The 19,205-nt window shown below is 42.3% G+C and overlaps 1 protein-coding gene across 1 annotated transcript; it reads right to left on the reverse strand.

The window, feature by feature from the left end:
- Positions 1-6,799: 6,799 nt before the first annotated feature.
- Positions 6,800-18,616, reverse strand: LOC140678600 (uncharacterized). The gene is made up of 5 exons (XM_072912907.1): positions 18,573-18,616; positions 16,585-17,299; positions 16,272-16,515; positions 10,140-10,358; positions 6,800-6,810 (listed from the first exon to the last, which is right to left on the reverse strand). The coding sequence occupies exons 1-5, from the start codon at positions 18,614-18,616 to the stop codon at positions 6,800-6,802; spliced, it is 1,233 nt and encodes a 410-aa protein (XP_072769008.1).
- Between the last annotated feature and the right edge of the window lie 589 nt (positions 18,617-19,205).

Raw genomic sequence — 19,205 nt, forward strand, 5'->3', positions numbered from 1 at the left:
GGTCCAGCGAAGCCGACTGTGTTTCTGGGTGTTGTTGATAAACGGTTTTCGCCTTGCATAGGAGAGTTTTAACTTGCACTTACAGATGTAGCGACCAACTGTAGTTACTGACAGTGGGTTTCTGAACTGTTCCTGAGTCCATGTGGTGATATCCTTTACACACTGATGTCGCTTTTTGATGCAGTACCACCTGAAGGATCGAAGGTCACGGGCTTAGCTGCTTACGTGCAGTGATTTCTCCAGATTCTCTGAACTCTTTGATGATAATACGGAGCGTAGATAGTGAAATCCCTAAATTCCTTGCAATAGCTGGTTGAGAAAGGTTTTTCTTAAACTGTTCAAAAATTTGCTCACGCATTTGTTGACAAAGTGGTGACCCTCGCCCCATCCTTGTTTGTGAATGACTGAGCATTTCATGGAATCTACTTTTATACCCAATCATGGCACCCACCTTTTCCCAATTTGCCTGTACACCTGTGGGATGTTCCAAATAAGTGTTTGATGAGCATTCCTCAACTTTATCAGTATTTATTGCCACCTTTCCCAACTTCTTTGTCACGTGTTGCTGGCATCAAATTTTAAAGTTAATGATTATTTGCAAAAAAAAAAAAGTTTATCAGTTTGAACATCAAATATGTTGTCTTTGTAGCATATTCAACTGAATATGAGTTGAAAATGATTAGCAAATCATTGTATTTTGTTTATATTTACATCTAACACAATTTCCCAACTCATATGGAAATGGGGTTTGTACATGTATAATCCTCTTATGGTATTACATCATCGCCTATGCATTTGAATATTAGATTTTATTTTACGTACAAATTGATGAATAAGCTGCTTTAAAATTACAAGTCAGGGTGACAAGCAGATATTTAAGTATTTATTGACCGTATTTTTTCAGACTACAAGTCGCAGTTTTTTTCATAGTTTGGCCGGGGGTGCGACTTATACTCAGGAGCGACTTATGTGTAAAATTATTAACACATTACCGTAAAATATCAAATATTATTTAGCTCATTCACGTAAGAGACTAGACTTATAAGATTCCATGGGATTTAGCGATTAGGAGTGACAGATTGTTTGGTAAACGTATAGCATGTTCTATATGTTATAGTTATTTGAATGACTCTTACCATAATATGTTACGTTAACATACCAGGCACGTTCTCAGTTGGTTATTTATGCCTCATATAACGTACACTTATTCAGCCTGTTGTTCACTATTCTTTATTTATTTTAAATTGCCTTTCAAATGTGTATTCTTGGTGTTGGGTTTTATCAAATAAATGTCCCCAAAAAATGCGACTTATACTCCAGTGCGACTTATATGTTTTTTTCCTTCTTCATTATGCATTTTCGTCTGGTGCGACTTATACTCCGGAGCGACTTATACTCCGAAAAATACGGTATATTATTGTACTTTGTTTACTTTATATTTTTTATTTATATTACTTATATTTAGGTGCAACAAACCATAAATAATTCATACACAAGGCGCATCGTAAATTAAAAAAAAAATGTATAGCATTTTAAGTGCACCTTATAGTCCGGGTAATTCTGCAAAAAATATACAATTCTCCCAAAAACATTTCTTGGGAGAAGTTTCTCACCTTCTTTATCTAGGCGCTGACAAATGTAACTTTCATTGGACCCATGGTGGATTATTTTGCGACTGTGTTAGAAAAATATTACACATATTGTCCATCCATCCATCCATTTTCTACCGCTTGTCCCTTTTTGGGGTCGCCCCATTCAGCAATATTATTTTGTAATTTTAAAGTTGCTGAATGACTTAAGGTGTTGATTAAAACTAATTCGATAGATGTGTTTTGGTGTCTTCTAGGTTTTTTTTTTTTTAAATGCGTTTTTGTTTTTAATTTAGGAACTATATCGTTATGATATATCTCCTATATGAAAAAATTAAAGTGTCTTGCAAATGCATTTTCTTGAGTTCGGATCATTCCAGACGCATGAATGCGCTGCGGTGTTGAGATGGTCCACCACCTCCCTGCAGAGCGCTAACAGTAGTTTCTGTAGATTGCGAATATATATTGCAGAACATTTTTTTCTTTTGATTGATTGAAACTTTTATTAGTAGATTGCACAGTACAGTACATATTCCGTACAATTGACCACTAAATGGTAACACCCGAATAAGTTTCTCAACTTGTTTAAGTCGGGGTACACGTAAATCAATTCATGGTACAAATATATACTATCAGCATAAGTTAACAAGTTAAAGTACCCATTATTGTCACACACACACTAGGTGTTATGTATGATGCCTGTTCAATAACATCACACACACACAGGTTGGAGAGCACGATAACATGAATGTGGAGGGAAATGAGTGTTTCCATGGCCACGGCTAGTAGTATTCACAAAAGTCTAATTTAAATAAGGCGGTCTGCACCAGTTATCTATTGTAAACTCACCAGGAAACAAGTTTAAAATTAATACCGTCTCTTTTGGGGGGGAATTAAAGAACATATGTTAAAGAACATAATATCATGGCTGTCTTGAGTTTCCAATAATTTCTACAACTCTTATTTTTTTGTGATAGAGTGATTGGAGCACATACTTGTTGGTCACAAAAAACATTCATGAAGTTTGGTTCTTTTATGAATTTATTATGGGTCTACTGAAAATGTGAGCAAATTTGCTGGGTCAAAAGTATACATACAGCAATGTTAATATTTGGTTACATGTCCCTTGACAAGTTTCACTGCAATAAGGTGCTTTTGGTAGCCATCCACAAGCTTCTGGTTGAATTTTTGACCACTCCTCTTGACAAAATTGGTGCAGTTCAGCTAAATGTGTTGGTTTTCTGACATGGACTTGTTTCTTCAGCATTGTCCACACGTTTAAGTCAGGACTTCGGGAAGGCTATTCTAAAACCTTCATTCTAGCCTGATTTAGCCATTCTTTTACCACTTTTGACGTGTGTTTGGGGTCATTGTCCTGTTGGAACACCCAACCTCCGGGCTGATAATTTTAGGTGTAGATCCACCAATGGCGTTTGTTTACATTTTGACTCCGGTGAGCTACGGTGTGTAGTGAAGCATATTTAGCTATTCCTCGTCCTGCAGGGATGATACTTGTAAGAAACTTACTTTATTTGTTGCCATGGAGGCGAGGATTAGTGATTTAGAAGTAGCTAAAACACTGCTGACTGGGGCTGGACTTTAGCCGCCATGTCTTAAAGCACCTCTTTCTGAGGGCGTTTCAGTGTTATAACTTCACCTTTATCGTTAGTTTTTAAGCCAAAATGCGCCCGTTCTCCCTTTTCTGTCTACACACTGTGTCTGCTTGTAAGTACTCCGTGTGTGTGCGCTGCCGAACATGCTCCTCTGCTTGTAAAACCAACAATGTCACGACGTGACGACAACGGGCACGCGGGGGGATGGCGGACCGGTACTTTTTAGAGGCGGTGTAGTACCGAATATGATTCATTAGTATCACGGTATACCATACAACCCTAATTTGTACCGCGTGGGAACTCTGCACGACTGTGTACCGTCCAGAAAAATCAGATTACGAGCACACCCCAATCTTAGTATTTAAGTAAAAGTAGACTCAAATAAGTGAAATAATCCACAACGCGTGGTTTAAAAGATGCAAAGCACTCGTAATTAGTCTCTTAACGCTATCTCCTGTCGCGCATGTGGACGTCCGATAAGAAGACTGAATTCAACGCTCCTATTTATCCTTCCTTTAGGGGTGATTGTACATTAAAAAGCATGCTAGATAGAAGCTTTCTGTCCACCCACAGTGTCTCCACGAGAGGCAGAAAGAATAGATATCCTGACAGTGGAGAGCCACCCACAAGCCATTAAATCATTATGCAGGCCCAGCATTTAGGGAGGAAAAGTCACGGTGTAGTATGAAGCATATATTTAGTACTGAAGAGAGTATGCGATACATTGCCTAGAAACTCTGTCAAGCAAGGGGAGAGATGTTGTTTTGATTGTTAGCAGCATTATGCTCTGTAATGACCTCCGTTTTTATTGTTTACTGCTATTCCCAAGCCCGTTTGTTGACCAAAACAGCAGAACCCATTCAGTCTCTCATAGCTTGTGTGGTACGGGTACCGAATCCGGTATTTTTGATAAATCAAATATAAAAATATTATTCACTCCACTATTTTTATAAGCAAATTCAGTCAATGCGACCAGGTATCGATTCACATAAAATCCAACAGTGGCATATTTCGATATTTTTTATTGCAGGTAATGTCAGGTCCGGTTGCAGACTCGGCTCCAACAGTTGGCGGGGAAACAAGCAGTCAGTCAGTGGGACTGGCTCTAGTTACTTTTAACTTGAACATACAGTAAACCTCCACTCTTTAATGCTGATGCGAATTTACACTGAATATGCCATAGACATGCTACTGATTAGAATTAGCAATTTTACATGGCGATTTTAACAATCACCATGTAAAATTGCTCCAAATTTAGTGATGGAAAATACAACTAAGATGCATGTTACAATCAAGCGATGAGTACAATGCTTAGACTTAGACTTCCTTTTATCGTCATTCAAATTTGAACTTTACAGTACAGATAAGAACGACATTTTGTTGCATCAGCTCGTTGTAGTGCAGGATAAAAGAGCAATAAGGTGCAGATATAAATAAATAGATTACTGTACAGATAAATATATTGCACTTTTGCATATGCATCCACGTTTATGGATGTATGTTATATTGTCTTTATATTCCAGCGAGTTCATCCGTTTTTGGAGGGGAATTGAGGGGATTATTATGATGTATTCAAGAGTCTTATGGCCTGAGGGAAGAAGCTGTTACAGAACCTGGAGGTTCTGCTACGGAGGCTGCGGGACCTCTTTCTAGAGTCCAGCAGTGAATACAGTCCTTGGTGGGGATGGGAGGAGTCTCTACAGATTTTCTGAGCCTTGCTCAGGCAGCAGCTTTTTGCGCCTACAGTGTAAACACAAAATACTATATATTTATAGAATTTCCTTTGAAGTTAGTATACACTAAAAACACTTTTAAATGGTAAATTGCCTTTTGTTCCTTGGTTACTTTTATATGTCAGTGCTTCTCACCAGTGGTTTGGCAAATGGTTTTAGTCATGTTTGCAAGGGCTGTCTCCGTAGAGTGATTTGCCCTAAAACCAGACTGAAAGGGTTTTTACAGAGATTGTTAAACGCTAAGTGTTAATTTAGCTGCTGTGCAACAATTTTGACGAGGATTTTCGAGATAAAGGGAAGGTGGCACACAGGCCGGTAGTTTACCTTGAGGTCAGGATCGAGGTTAGGTTTTATTTGAATGCTAGGGGAACAGTGCCGGCCGGAGGAAAGTGATAAATTAATAATATTTAGCACTGGTGGTCCTAATATTACAAACTGCCCCTTGCTAAGTTTCCCAGGAAGTGGGTCAAGTAAACATGTTTGTTTTGTCCCATTTACACATCACAGGAGTTCCTCTAATGTTATTTATTCAAAAAGAGAGGGATTATTTTGGAGGGCAATATCCGTCGTACATACGTTCATTTGTGCGTTAATAGAACCCAGTTGTAGCTGGGATGCGTTATCTTTAATCTCCTTTCTAATGAGTTAAATTTTCTTATAAAAGAAATTCATAAAGTAATATGCCGAGTGGGTGGAGCTACTGGGAGGAGTCCCTTGTTGGGTTAGCGATGCTAGTGTACTGAACAAATATTTAGGATCTTTTTTATTGAGGGGGATGAGATTGGAGTAGTAATTAGTTTTAACTAAGATAAGCGTGCTTTTAAGTTAGTAAACTATCACTCCATGCTTGATGGAAAACCGCAAGTTTAATTGCACGCCATTTGCATTCCAGCTTTCTACATGATAGTTTAGGAGCTCTGGTTTCTTCTGTAAACCATGGGGTGCGCCTTTTAGGAGCCTTTTTTAGCTTTAGCTGTGCTATACTATCAATGGCGTTGCACATCGTTAAAGTTGTTTGTGAGGTTATCGATAGAGCCCACATAATTTGGTAATGGCACCATTACCAAACGCAGAAGGCCAGCAAGACTCGTAATTGTGACAGCATTAATGTTGCGGCTGCTTAAGCAGTGGTAATTAGTAGTTTGTTGACAATGAGTCAGAACTTACAATTTTATAAGGTAATGATCAGACAATACTTTAGTGTACGGGAGTACCATAGCTTTGGAGGTGGTGACACCCCGGACAAGGATTAGGTCTATCGTATTACCGTTACGATGTGTGGGTTCATTTATTATTTGAGTAAGACCACAGCTATCAATTATAGTCTGGAGCAGACAGGGTATTCATATGGATTTTTAAAATCCCCATTATAATTATATTATCTGCGTGCATCACTAGATCAGATACCTCATAGTAAGCAACTCAAATGATTTATATTTGTTACTTATGTTAGGGGTAAAGTTAAGGTTTTCATTGGACATTAGTGTGACCCTCCACCCCTTTTAAGGGAACGGGTGGTTTGATTTCAAAATATCAGGACTAATGCAGATCCCACTTACACAACAACAGGTACCAATAGGTAAGAAACGTTGGTTTTGCACAATTGGGCCCCTTTAATGTTGTGACCAGGTGAATCTATATAATGTTAATGACGTTTTTTTTTTTTCCACGGTGTTTAGAAAAGAAAAAGTGGGGACGACTTTAAGATGTATATATTTAAACAGAGTACAATTTCAAAAGATAAACTAGAATACTTTTCGAGAGAGTGGGGCGTGTTTCATTTGCAATCTGGAAACGCCTCCAAAATCAAACATTTCGACCACATACTTGAAAAAACAGCTTATAAATTGGACTGGAGCTAAATTTACGCAGAATCTACACAAAACAATATCCAATACACATTATCTAGACCAGCGATTCTTAAACTGTGGCCCAAGTACTAGTGGCACGCGGGCTCCATCGAGTGGTACGCCAAAGACTCACTTGACTGAAGTACAGTGTTTCATTTTCCTATATTGAAACAGTGTTACTGATCAAATTGTGTGTAATGTTACAGTGGCCAAAATATTAAATATACTTGTTAAATAAAACCTCTGCCTTGTTTTCATATATACTTAGGCCTACTTTGCTACTGTATTTAAATGTTATTCATTAGAAGTGTTTTTTCAGGTGATACTTGGTGAAAAGTGTTTGAGAACCACTGATCTAGACCAAAAACAAGTGTTTTAAACGGAGAATACAATCATCATAGGTCCCCTTTAAGGACTAATCTTGTTACTACAGTAATACAATTGCTTTTTTGGGGACACTAACTGGTAATTACGACAAGCTACTTTTAAAAAACACATTTTCCAAACACAAATTGTCAATGACGATTGCTCTAAACCGACAAACAAACTCACTCAAATAAATCCATATCTAGGAGATAAAATACTGGAAGATAAGATCGTTATCTTAAAAATGTTGACTGATATGAAGTCGTCTCGGGCCGAGGAAGTTACCGCAGGTTAGTCTAATAAACAACTGCAAACACCCACCTTTGAGACTACCCTTGCACAAAAACACACACGTACACACACTGTGTGTGTCCAACGCACAGGTTCTTGCACGTGCATCTAAGTGCGTCCATACTTTAGCAGCAAAAGAGAGAATATCCTAATCTTATTACCGAGGTTGCCTTGCTCACAGGGAGGGAGAGACCAACTTATTGGAAGGAGGACGTTTCAATAATGAGAACACATTGCGTATTTCATTGGAACAGATCCTACTTACACATCCATAGATGCCATATTTATCCTTCATGTTGGTTGCGGCATTTGAGCAGCTATAGGAGCGGGCCTGCAGCCAATTGATTGATTGATTGATTGAAACTTTTATTAGTAGATTGCACAGTACAGTACATATTCTGTACAATTGACCACTAAATGGTAACACCCGAATAAGTTGTTCAACTTGTTTAAGTAGGGGTCCATGTACAAATGTTTGTAAATCAATTCTTGGTACAGATATATACTATCAGCATAATACAGTCATCACACAAGTTAAAGGGGAACATTATCACAATTTCAGAAGGGTTAAAACCATTAAAAATCAGTTCCCAGTGACTTATTTCATTTAAGTTTTTTTCAAAATTTTACCCATCACGCAATATCCCTAAAAAAAGCTTCAAAGTGCCTGATTTTAACCATCGTTATATACACCCGTCCATTTTCCTGTGACGTCACATAGTGATGCCAATACAAACAAACATGGCGCATAGAACAGCAAGGTATAGCGACATTAGCTCGGATTCAGACTCGGATTTCAGCGGTTTAAGCGATTCAACAGATTACGCATGTATTGAAACGGATGGTTGTAGTGTGGAGGCAGGTAGCGAAAACGAAATTGAAGAAGAAACTGAAGCTATTGAGCCATATCGGTTTGAACCGTATGCAAGCGAAACCGACGAAAACGACACAACAGCCAGCGACACGGGAGAAAGCGAGGACGAATTCGGCGATCGCCTTCTAACCAACGATTGGTATGTGTTTGTTTGGCATTAAAGGAAACTAACAACTATGAACTAGGTTTACAGCATATGAAATACATTTGGCAACAACATGCACTTTGAGAGTGCAGACAGCCCATTTCAGGCGCGCTAAGAACATATATTTTTCCACGATTTCAGAACTCAAGTTAACCATACCTAAAAAGACACAAAATACTGCATTACACAAGACTACTCGAATGTACTCGAATGATTGAAAAAAATAAATGTTTTTAAGCTAAATTATTGGTAAACACAGTTTATGTATAATAATTTACGTAAAACCGCGAGTAATGAATAAAGTTTTCATCAATTAATATATTCTGTAGACATACCCTCAAGCGCTCTCTTTTCCTGAAAGCTGATCCGTCCAGTTTTGGAGTTGATGTCAGCATCTGCTTTGAGTGTTGCAGGATATCCACACATTCTTGCCATCTCTGTCGTAGCATAGCTTTCGTCGGTAAAGTGGGCGGAACAAACGACTGACCATTTCGTCGGCTTTCCCCACAGCCTCGTATTTTGAACAAATTTCGTCCAATTTCTTGCCACTTTCGCATCTTTGGGCCACTGGTGCAACTTGAATCCGTCCCTGTTCGTGTTGTTACACCCTCCGACAACACACCGACGAAAGTGAGAAAATGGCGGATTGCTTCCCGATGTGACGTCACGTTGTGACGTCATCGCTCCGAGAGCGAATAATAGAAAGGCGTTTGATTCGCCAAAATTCACCCATTTAGAGTTCGGAAATCGGTTAAAAAAATATATGGTCTTTTTTCTGCAACATCAAGGTATATATTGACGCTTACATAGGTCTGGTGATAATGTTCCCCTTTAATCATCAGAGTATATACATTTAATTATTTACATTATTTACAATCTGAGGGGTGGGATGAGGAGCGGTAGGGGTTCGGATGGGGGTGTTAGGTTTGGTTGATATCAGCACTTCAGTCATCAACAATTGCATCATCAGAGAAATGGACATTGAAACAGTGTAGGTCTGACTTGGTAGGATATGTACAGTGAGCAGTGAAAATAGTGAGTTCAGAAAGCAAAAGAACAAGTATATACATTTGATTATTTACAATCCGGGGAGGTGGGATGTGGAGGGGGGAGGGTGTTAGTCAAGGGTTGAAGTTGCCTGGAGGTGTTCTTTTAGTGCGGTTTTGAAGGAGGCTAGAGATGCACTTTCTTTTACACCTGTTGGGAATGCATTCCATATGGACGTGGCATAGAAGGAGAATGAGTTAAGACCTTTGTTAGATCGTAATCTGGGTTTAACGTGGTTTGTGGAGCTCCCCCTGGTGTTGTGGTTATGGCGGTCATTTATGTTATGGAAGTAGTTTGACATGTACTTTGGTATCAGGGAGGTGTAGCGGATTTTATAGACTAGGCTCAGTGCAAGTTGTTTTACTCTGTCCTCCACCCTGAGCCAGCCCACTTTGGAGAAGTGGGTAGGAGTGAGGTGTGATCTGGGGTGGAGGTCTAAAAGTAACCTGACTCGCTTGTTCTGGGATGTTTGGAATTTTGATTGGCGTTCTCCACTTGCTTGTAACGGTACAGTGGGAGAAGGAGACGGCACGGAGGCAGTTTATTGAACTATACAAATATATATGAAGTGTGTGATTAAACCAAATGTATACGGTGTGACTATGTGTAGCAGGTATATGATGAGTGTTACCAGGTGGTGTGGAAGGTGTGTGTTGAGATCGATGCGGGAGTCCAGAAAGGCCGAGGCAGGCTCGGAGGTCCAGGGACAGGCAGGAGGTCAGGGGCTGGAGCAATGTGTCGTGGTCCAAAGGCAGGCGTGAGGTCAAAATCAAGGAGGGCAGCAGAGAGTCCAGAGGGGATCCAGGGAAACGAGACACACTGCTCGAAACCAGGGGATGACGAGGGGTTGCTGGATGATGACACAATGCAAGACACAGTGAGCACGACAGAGGGGAAACACAAAGAGCGAGGAAGCACATGGGCAAAGAAGCGAGAGACGTGAGAAGCTTACTGTACAAGTACAAGTAACTACGTTCTGGCACTGGAACGCAGGATGTGATGGCTTATGAAGGCAGGATTCTCATCAGCGTCAGGTGTTTTGATTGCAGAGGTGCGCTCCGAGTGAGAGGCGGCAGGTGTATGAACCGTAACATTTCTGAGCATTTTATAATGGCTAATTTCACATCACTTTTGACTTTCTCTTTCTTTGATGCCCTACATCCGGAATAGTCTGCATTACGACTGGAAGACATAATGAAGGGAAGAAATGAATAAAATATGCACATAGTTAGCACTCTTTCTTGTTGTACGGTGCAGTCAAACCTGGCCATTCGCCAATAGCGGCCAAAATAGTTTCCCCTGAAGATAAAAATGGTGTTATGAACATTGTCTATAATGACCACAATGGAAACAAGCCTTTTGGCTTTTTGTGCCATGCATTTGCCTTTTTGAAGTATTACATGGATTCAATTATTTAAGATGTCAATAAACTTCTCAATCAATCAATCAATATAATAACCACTTATTTTGCATTATAGAATAGTTTTTTTTCACTTTGTATAGCGGCCACTAATATACACAATTGCAATATTATTTTTTTCTTCTGATTTGTGTGCCTTTTAACATGAGTAAGTTTATCAAACATGGAGCATTTTATTCTCAAAATCATACATACTGTTGGGTCGGACTTCTCCCTTCACTTTTAGTCTTATTTTGTATATTCCGTAAAACCAGTGTCCTCTACAGTAGACATTTGATTTTGGTCTTTTTTCTTCTTTTTTTTTTCTTTTAACATGTCCTGTCCACCCACTCAGGCAAATCATATAGTTGTTGTAGATGTTCATTCTGCTGTACAGAACTGCTTCACAAAACATAAGTGTGGGATACTTCTCTTATTGCCTTATTTGTATTTGACTTTATTTAATATTTGGCGCAGCCGGACCGGAGCAGGAGTGGATACAAAGAAGGAAAAAAAAAAAAAGAAGACTAAAATCTACTGATAACATTTTTTTTTATATATATAGTAAAGCCTTAAAACTTTGCAACTTGTGCACAACTTGTTAAAAGTTGCCATAAAATCAGCCACATTGCATAACATTTAAAAAAAAAAAAAAGAAATCTTGGAGGCACTGAATAATTTATGTTGTAACCAAAAACATGAGACCTATTATGCAAAACCAACGTTTCTTACCTGTTGGTACTTATTTTTGTGTAACAACGTCATGGAAATGGGAAATCAAACCATTGAGTCATGGCGGAGATATTTATATAATAATAATAATAATCTGGCTGTCCAGAGTCGGGACCAAGGGTGGACCGCTCGCCTGTGCATCGGTTGGGGACATCTCTGCGCTGCTGATCCGTCTCCGCTCGGGACGGTCTCCTGCTGGCCCCACTATGGACTGGACTCTCACTATTATTTTAGATTCACTATGGACTGGAATTTCACAATATTATGCTAGACCCACTCGACGTCCATTGCATCCGGTCTCCCCTAGAGAGGGGGGGGTGACCCACATCTGCGGTCCTCTCCAAGGGTTCTCATAGTCATTCACATTGACATCCCACTGGGTTGTGAGTTTTTCCTTGTCCTAATATGGGCTCTGAACCGAGGATGTCGTTGTGACTTGTGCAGCCCTTTGAGACACTTGTGATTTAGGGCTATAGAAATAAACATTGATTGTTTGATTTAAAAAAAGCCAAAGAAATCCTGGAGGCACTGAATAATTTATGTTGTAACCAAAAACATGAGACCTATTATGCAAAACCAACGTTTCTTACCTGTTGGTACCTATTTTTGTGTCAAAAAAAGTCACGGAAATGTGAAATCAAACCACAGAGCCATGGCGGAGATATTTATATAACAGTCTTGCAAACTTTCTCCAAACAAGCTGTTTGGAATTTGAAACTTTAGTGACATTTTACCTTAGCGGATATCTCCATACATGGTAGAGGTTTACCTGAAAATTTTAGCTCCATTTTTATTCAGTTGTAGACACTGAGGTCCTTCTTTTTCTCCATCCACTTGTTGCGGGGCAGACTTTCTCATACATGCACATGCATCCTCCGCTGTTGCCATGTCTAATACAAAGTAGCCTATAGTTCTAACTAGGGTTGTAACCTGGCATTTTTGAATGAAAGAAACAGCTGTTCTAAATGTGTCCACTGGATGTCGCAATAGCAATTATTTGTATCTTTGTAGATGATGCCACATATGTACAAAATACACCCGAAGAAAATGATCAAACTACATAAATAATATAATGTAATTTGATTTTAATATTTTTTGAGTTGACCGATGAACATTATCACATCATTTATTCAGAAAGTATAAATAACAACAAATAATGATAGAATACTATTAACCGCAACATGTAAGTGTATAAAAACAACATTAGGATTTGTACAATTTCAGAATGTGCTTGTTCTATTTGTCTCTATTTTTAAGTTATCGTGCCGTGATTTTACCAGTTCGGCCCACTTGGGAGTAGATTTTTCTCCATGTGGCACCCGATCTAAAATTTGTTTGACACCCCTGCTGTGGATATACACTATATTGCCAAAAGTATTTGGCCACCCATCCAAATGATCAGAATCAGGTGTCCTAATCAGGTTCAAACACTGATGACATCTATTAATCAGACAAGAAGCAAGGAACCATGCAAAGACAGAGTTCAATTTAGCTTATGAGGAGAATGCATGGAGCTGCACACTTAGTCACTGTCTCGCCCTATGCTCTAAGGTACAGCTCCCGCGTCCCTCTATTTATTCAGGAGTTCCACAGTCAACATCACTGAGGCCGCCTCTAAAAGGAGTGGTCACATATATCATGCAACGCAGGTCCAGGACGCACAATACGTGACGGAATGTGCTGGGGCCTTGTGATTGCCTTGTTTCTGCTTCGTCTGCATGCTGTCATCTTGTCTTCGTTGAGGTCCTTGAAGTCCTTGGCTGTGAGCGGGCTAAAACAAAGATAACATCTGCGGCTGAGGCCAACCCTCAGACAAGAAGTTTGTCCTTGCACAGATACAAAAGTCTAACTTGAGCACAATAGCTAATAACTATAGCAACGGACTTTAAGCATACTAAAGTTGTGTGATAATATATATATATATGATTATTCTAACACCCGGCCACAGGTGTATAAAATCAAGCACTTAAGCATGGAGACTGTTTCTACAAACATGTGTGAAAGAGTGGGCCGCTCTCAGGAGCTCAGTGATTTTCAGCGTGGAACTGTCATAGGATGCCACCTGTGCAACAAATCCAGTCGTGAAATTTCCTCGCTCCTAAATATTCCAAAGTCAACTGTCGGCTTTATTATAAGAAAATGGAAGAGTTTGGGCATACTTGCCAACCTTGAAACCTCCGACTTCGGGAGGTGGGGGGCGGGGGCGTGGTCAGGGGTGGGGCGGGGCGTGGTTGGGGGCGTGGTTAAGAGGGGAAGAGTATATTGACAGCTAGAATTCATATATATATATCTACATCCTGAAAATATGCAAACAAAACTGTGTTTAGATAATTGATACTTCAAACTTGCATAAATAAATACTAAGGAATATAACATAACTTGGCTTCTGAGAGCTTCAAAATGTAATGAATAAAATGCTAAAGTTGTTGATAAACAAGCAATTATTTTAATAATTAAATATGGTCATTTTAAATGAATTATGATAATTTAAAATTAATTATTTCAAATATGTTTATTTTAATGTATAATTCTATGGCTGGATGTAATAAGGAGTCAGAAAAAATAAAAATAAAAATACAATTAATTTTGATGTTTTTAGCAAAATATAGTAAAAATGTATTTAGTTTTTTTTTTTTTTTTAATTAATACATATATGTATTTTTAGGTAAGATAAACATAATAATACAATTTATCTCTAGTCTGGATGATTTAGTTCTTGTCACCCTGTTGTCCTCCCGTGTGAAAAAAGGCTGTCCTCACTCCGGTCCGCATGGAGCTGGAGGGGGCGTGGCCTCCAGCTCCGGCTGAAAATCGGGAGATTTTCGGGAGAATATTTTTCCCGGGAGGTTTTCGGGAGAGGCGCTGAATTTCGGGAGTCTCCCGGAAAATTCGGGAGGGTTGGCAAGTATGAATTTGGGAACAACAGCAACTCAGAGTTTGGTGTGGATGAACTTGACTGGCCTGCACAGAGTCCTGCCCCGAACCCGATATAACACCTTTGGGATGAATTAGAACGGAGACTGAGAGCCAGGCCTTCTCGACCTGTGACCTCACCAATGCGCTTATGGAGCAGAATCAGAATCAGAATCAGAATCAGCTTTATTGTCATTACGCAAGGTAACGAGATTGAGGCCATTCCATACAGTGCGATGTGTGCATGCTAGAAAAACAATGTGCAAATATATAAAAATATAAAAAATGTAGAAGTGCAATGAATATGGTGTGAAATGAATATATACATGAAAAAAAACCAAAAAAAAAACAGGGTGGTTGGTGGAATGGGTTATTGCACCGAAGAGAAGGCAGTTATGAGGGACAATGGGGCAGTCCGTTCAGGATGGTTATGGCCCTGGGGAAGAAGCTGTTCTTTAGCCTGTTTGTTTTGGTTTTAATGCACCTGTAGCGCTTCCCAGAGGGCAGCAGGTGGAACAGGTCAGAGCCAGGGTGGGTGCTGTCCTTGATGATGGCACTGGCTCTGTTGAGGCAGCGGGAGGTGTAGATGTCCGTCAGAGAGGGGAGAGGGCGGCCGATGATCTTCTGAGCCGTCTTGACCACTCTTTGCAGCCTCTCCCTGTCTGCTGCAGTGCAGCTGCCGTACCATACCGTAATACAGTAGGTCAGCAGGCTCTCGATGGACGAGCGGTAGAAGGTCAGCAGCAGGTCAGGCTTCAGGTTGTACTTCCCGAGGACTCTAAGGAAGTGTAGCCGCTGCTGAGCCTTCTTGATGATTGATGTGGTGTTGACTGTCCAGGAGAAGTCATTAGAGATGTGGACTCCAAGGTACCTGAAGGTGTGGACCCTCTCTACACGCTCGCCGTTGATGTAGAGGGGGGCAGGGTCGGTGCTGCTCCTCCTGAAGTCGACGATGATCTCTCTGGTCTTGCTGGTGTTGAGAGCGAGGTTGTTTTCCGAAGACCAGGCCGTCAGCTTCAGGACCTCCTCTCTGTAGGCAGCCTCGTCACCCCTGGAGATGAGCCCGACCACTGTGGTATCGTCGGCGAACTTGACGGTAAGGTTGTCACTGTGGGCCGGAATGCAGTCATGGGTGTAAAGGCAGTAGAGGAGGGGGCTCAGCACACAGCCCTGTGGGGAGCCGATGCTCAGCGTGCGGGAGGATGAGAGGTGCGGGCCAAGTCTCACATTCTGGGGTCGGTCCGTTAGGAAGTCCCTTATCCAGGCGTTTGTGAGAGGGGGGAGGCCAAGAGTGTCCAGTTTATTGCAGAGTCTGTCCGGGATTATTGTATTGAAGGCAGAGCTATAGTCCACAGAGAGCATCAGGACGTAGCTCTGCTGCTGCTCCAGGTGGTTCAGAGCAGAGTGGAGAGCAACAGCGATGGCGTCCACTGTGGACCTGTTCGCCCGGTATGCGAACTGGTGGGGGTCGAAGTCTGGAGGGATATGGTCCTTGATGTGCTGGAGAACAAGTCGCTCGAAGCACTTCATGATTACCGGAGTGAGGGCCACTGGTCGGTAATCATTCAGGCTGGTGATGGGAGACTTCTTCGGCACCGGGATTATTGTAGATGACTTCAGGCAGGATGGGATGACTGCCTGAGCCAGGGAGAGGTTGAAGATCCTGGTGAGGGGGGGAGCGAGCTGGTGGGCGCACGTCCTGAGCACCTTTCCAGGTACTCCGTCTGGTCCGGTAGCCTTCCTGGGGTTCACAGCCAGGAGCACTCGTCTGACACTGTGCAGTGAGTGGAGTGGCGCCGGAGCCCGGTGGGGGCGGGGGCAGGGCTGGAGCAGATGAGTGTCGCTGGGGGGTTTCGAAACGGGCAAAGAAACAGTTAAGCTCCTCTGCCAGTGTCGCACTCTGATCCGCAGTTGTCATATTGCAGCCTCTGAAGTTCGTGATGTCATGAATGCCCCGCCACACCTCCCGTGAGTTTTTGCTGGACAGATGGGACTCTATGCACCTCCTGTGGTCATGAATGCCCCGCCACACCTCCCGTGAGTTTTTGCTGGACAGATGGGACTCTATGCACCTCCTGTGGTCCGCCTTTGCTTTTTTAATCCCTCTCTTCAGGTCGGCTCTAGCAACACTGTACAGTGCCCTGTCCCCTGACCTGAAGGCTGCGTCGCGGGCCCTGAGGAGTGTGCGGACCTGGCTGGTCATCCAGGGTTTCTTGTTGGGGTAAACCCGGATGTTTTTTTCCACAGTCACATTCCCGATGCAGAACTTTATGTAGTCCAGCACCGTTCCTGTGGCTGTCTCCAGCTCCTGTTGTTGGAAGAGGTCCCAGTCTGTGTGTTGGAAGCAGTCCTGAAGTTTGGGGAGTGCATCGTCAGGCCAGGTCATAACAGTCTTTGTGATAGGCCTGGCCTGGCGTCTGATGGGGGTGTAGGTAGGAGAGAGCAGGAGGGAAAGATGGTCTGACTGTCCAAGCTGGGGGAGGGGTGTAGCTCTGTACGCGTGCTTTATGTTGGTATACACGTGGTCCAGGGTGTTCTTGCCCCTTGTAGAACACTTCACGTGCTGGTAGAACTTAGGGAGTACAGTCTTCAGATTGGCCTTATTAAAATCCCCTGCTATGATATGAACACCGTCGGGGTGGGCCCGCTGCTGTTCGTTGACGGTGTTCAGCAGAAGAGAGAGCGCTGTGTTTACTTTGGCGTCCGGTGGAATATACACAGCCGTGATGATAACAACAGACAGCTCTCTCGGGAGAAAAAAAGGGTGACATCTAACAGACATGTACTCCACGTCCGGGCAACAGTGCTGTTCAGTGATTGTCCCGTTGTTGCACCAGTTCTCATGCACGTAGATACAGAGCCCCCCTCCTCTGCTCTTACCGGAGTCCTTAGTTCTGTCCCGGCGGAGCAGAGTGCGTCCGGCTAGCTGCATGCTAGCATCGGGTATTTCCGGGTGAAGCCAGGTTTCGGTGATAATCATAGCACAACAGTCCCGAACATAGCGGTTTCCAGCAAGTTGTAACTCCAGGTCGTCCATCTTCTGTACAAGGGATCTGGCATTAGAGAGGAACAGGCTCGGTAGAGGTGGCTTGTGGGGTTGTTTCCTAAGCCTGAGCAAGACGCCGGACCTGCGGCCACGCTTCTGCTTCCTCTCCCTCCTCCGTCTGCGCTGTCTCCCAGACCCGACAACAAACCACGGAGAGCCCTGTGCTCTCGCTATGTCATCTGGGATGTTGTGCTCGTGGTGAAAGTCGCTCGAAACAGATATCTGGTGCGAGTTACCGATATCCAAGAGTGACTGGCGGGTGTACCGGGTGTTTGCAGTACAGGTGGTGCACAAAAGGAAAAAAAACATGAAGAAAAGAAGGAAGAAAGAGCACTGAAATGGAGAGCCGTAAGTCGCTGCGTCTGTGCGCGCCGCCATCTTGGATTTTTGACCCAATCCACACAACCTTTCCTAGTCATGCAATGGTGTAAAATTCCTATAAACACACTCCGCAACCTTGTGGACAGCCTTCCCAGAAGAGTTGAAGCTGTAATAGCTGCAAAAGGTGGACCGACATCATATTGAACCCTATGGGTTAGGAATGGGATGGCACTTCAGGTTCATATGTGAGTCAAGGCAGGTGGCCAAATACTTTTGGCAATATAGTGTATGCCTGCTTGAAAAAGACGTCAAATGGAAATATTGTCATCAAAACGAGACAAGTTTTGCAATCCCAGAAGAAGAATCAGACTTTCATTCGATGCACTCAGTTCCAATTTCTTTGCCGTCTATTTCTTGCACCGCCCCCCCACTCCCCCGATCCAATTCCGTCTCTTCCTTCTCCCTTTGTGTCCATTCCCCCGTCCCCCCCCCAATCTTTCGTCTGCTCTCCCCTAATTCCAATCACACAATCAGTCCAGTGCCGTCCTATCAGCGGCTCACCTATCATAATAAAATCAGCCTAATGAAGGTTATTAGTCGTTTAAAGAGCGCCTCAATGTCAAGACATTTTGATGTGGCGTCCGCGTCCTCGCCGGAGACGGAGATGGCGGACGGCGAAGCGGGCGGTGTAGCGCATTATCCAGACTCCCGGTGCCTAATGGTGTGTGAACACGGCGAGGCTATTAACATAAAATGATGTGGTTTGCGATAACGAGTGGATTACTTGGCTCACAAAGCCATGAGCGGCTGCACGGAAATAACACGGAGGAGGCTAATTCGGTCCTAATTCACTGCCTGGGGCCTTCTTAGCTGTTTTGTTCTTGAACGAATCCACTCCTGTAAGTGCAATATGCTGCACGTTATATTTTAGAGCCTCTGGATGCAGTGTGACCATTAGAACCAGCACATAGAACGACAGTACGTCGCTTTGTCTTGTACGGTCCATTTGGCACGGCCAAAGCGTAGCAGTTTATGGTCGGGTGTCTCCGAGGAACCGACAGCGAGTTTTGCGATTACGTTCCGCTAATGGCAAAAATCCTACAGCCAGAGGTCACCGTTATAGCCGTTTGTTGGTTGCAGAGACTACATGAGAATTTGTCAAGGTTTCGGCACGAATGCAAATGGAGAAACCGTGAAATTGTGATGCAAATCGGGAGAGGAAAAAAAAGGCCTGAGGAGAAAGGATTGTTTCTTTGCCGTTTTATCTACAATATGCAAATAGTACC

Source organism: Nerophis lumbriciformis, linkage group LG03 (assembly GCF_033978685.3).
Source record: "Nerophis lumbriciformis linkage group LG03, RoL_Nlum_v2.1, whole genome shotgun sequence".
In the NCBI taxonomy this organism is placed as follows: domain Eukaryota; kingdom Metazoa; phylum Chordata; class Actinopteri; order Syngnathiformes; family Syngnathidae; genus Nerophis; species Nerophis lumbriciformis.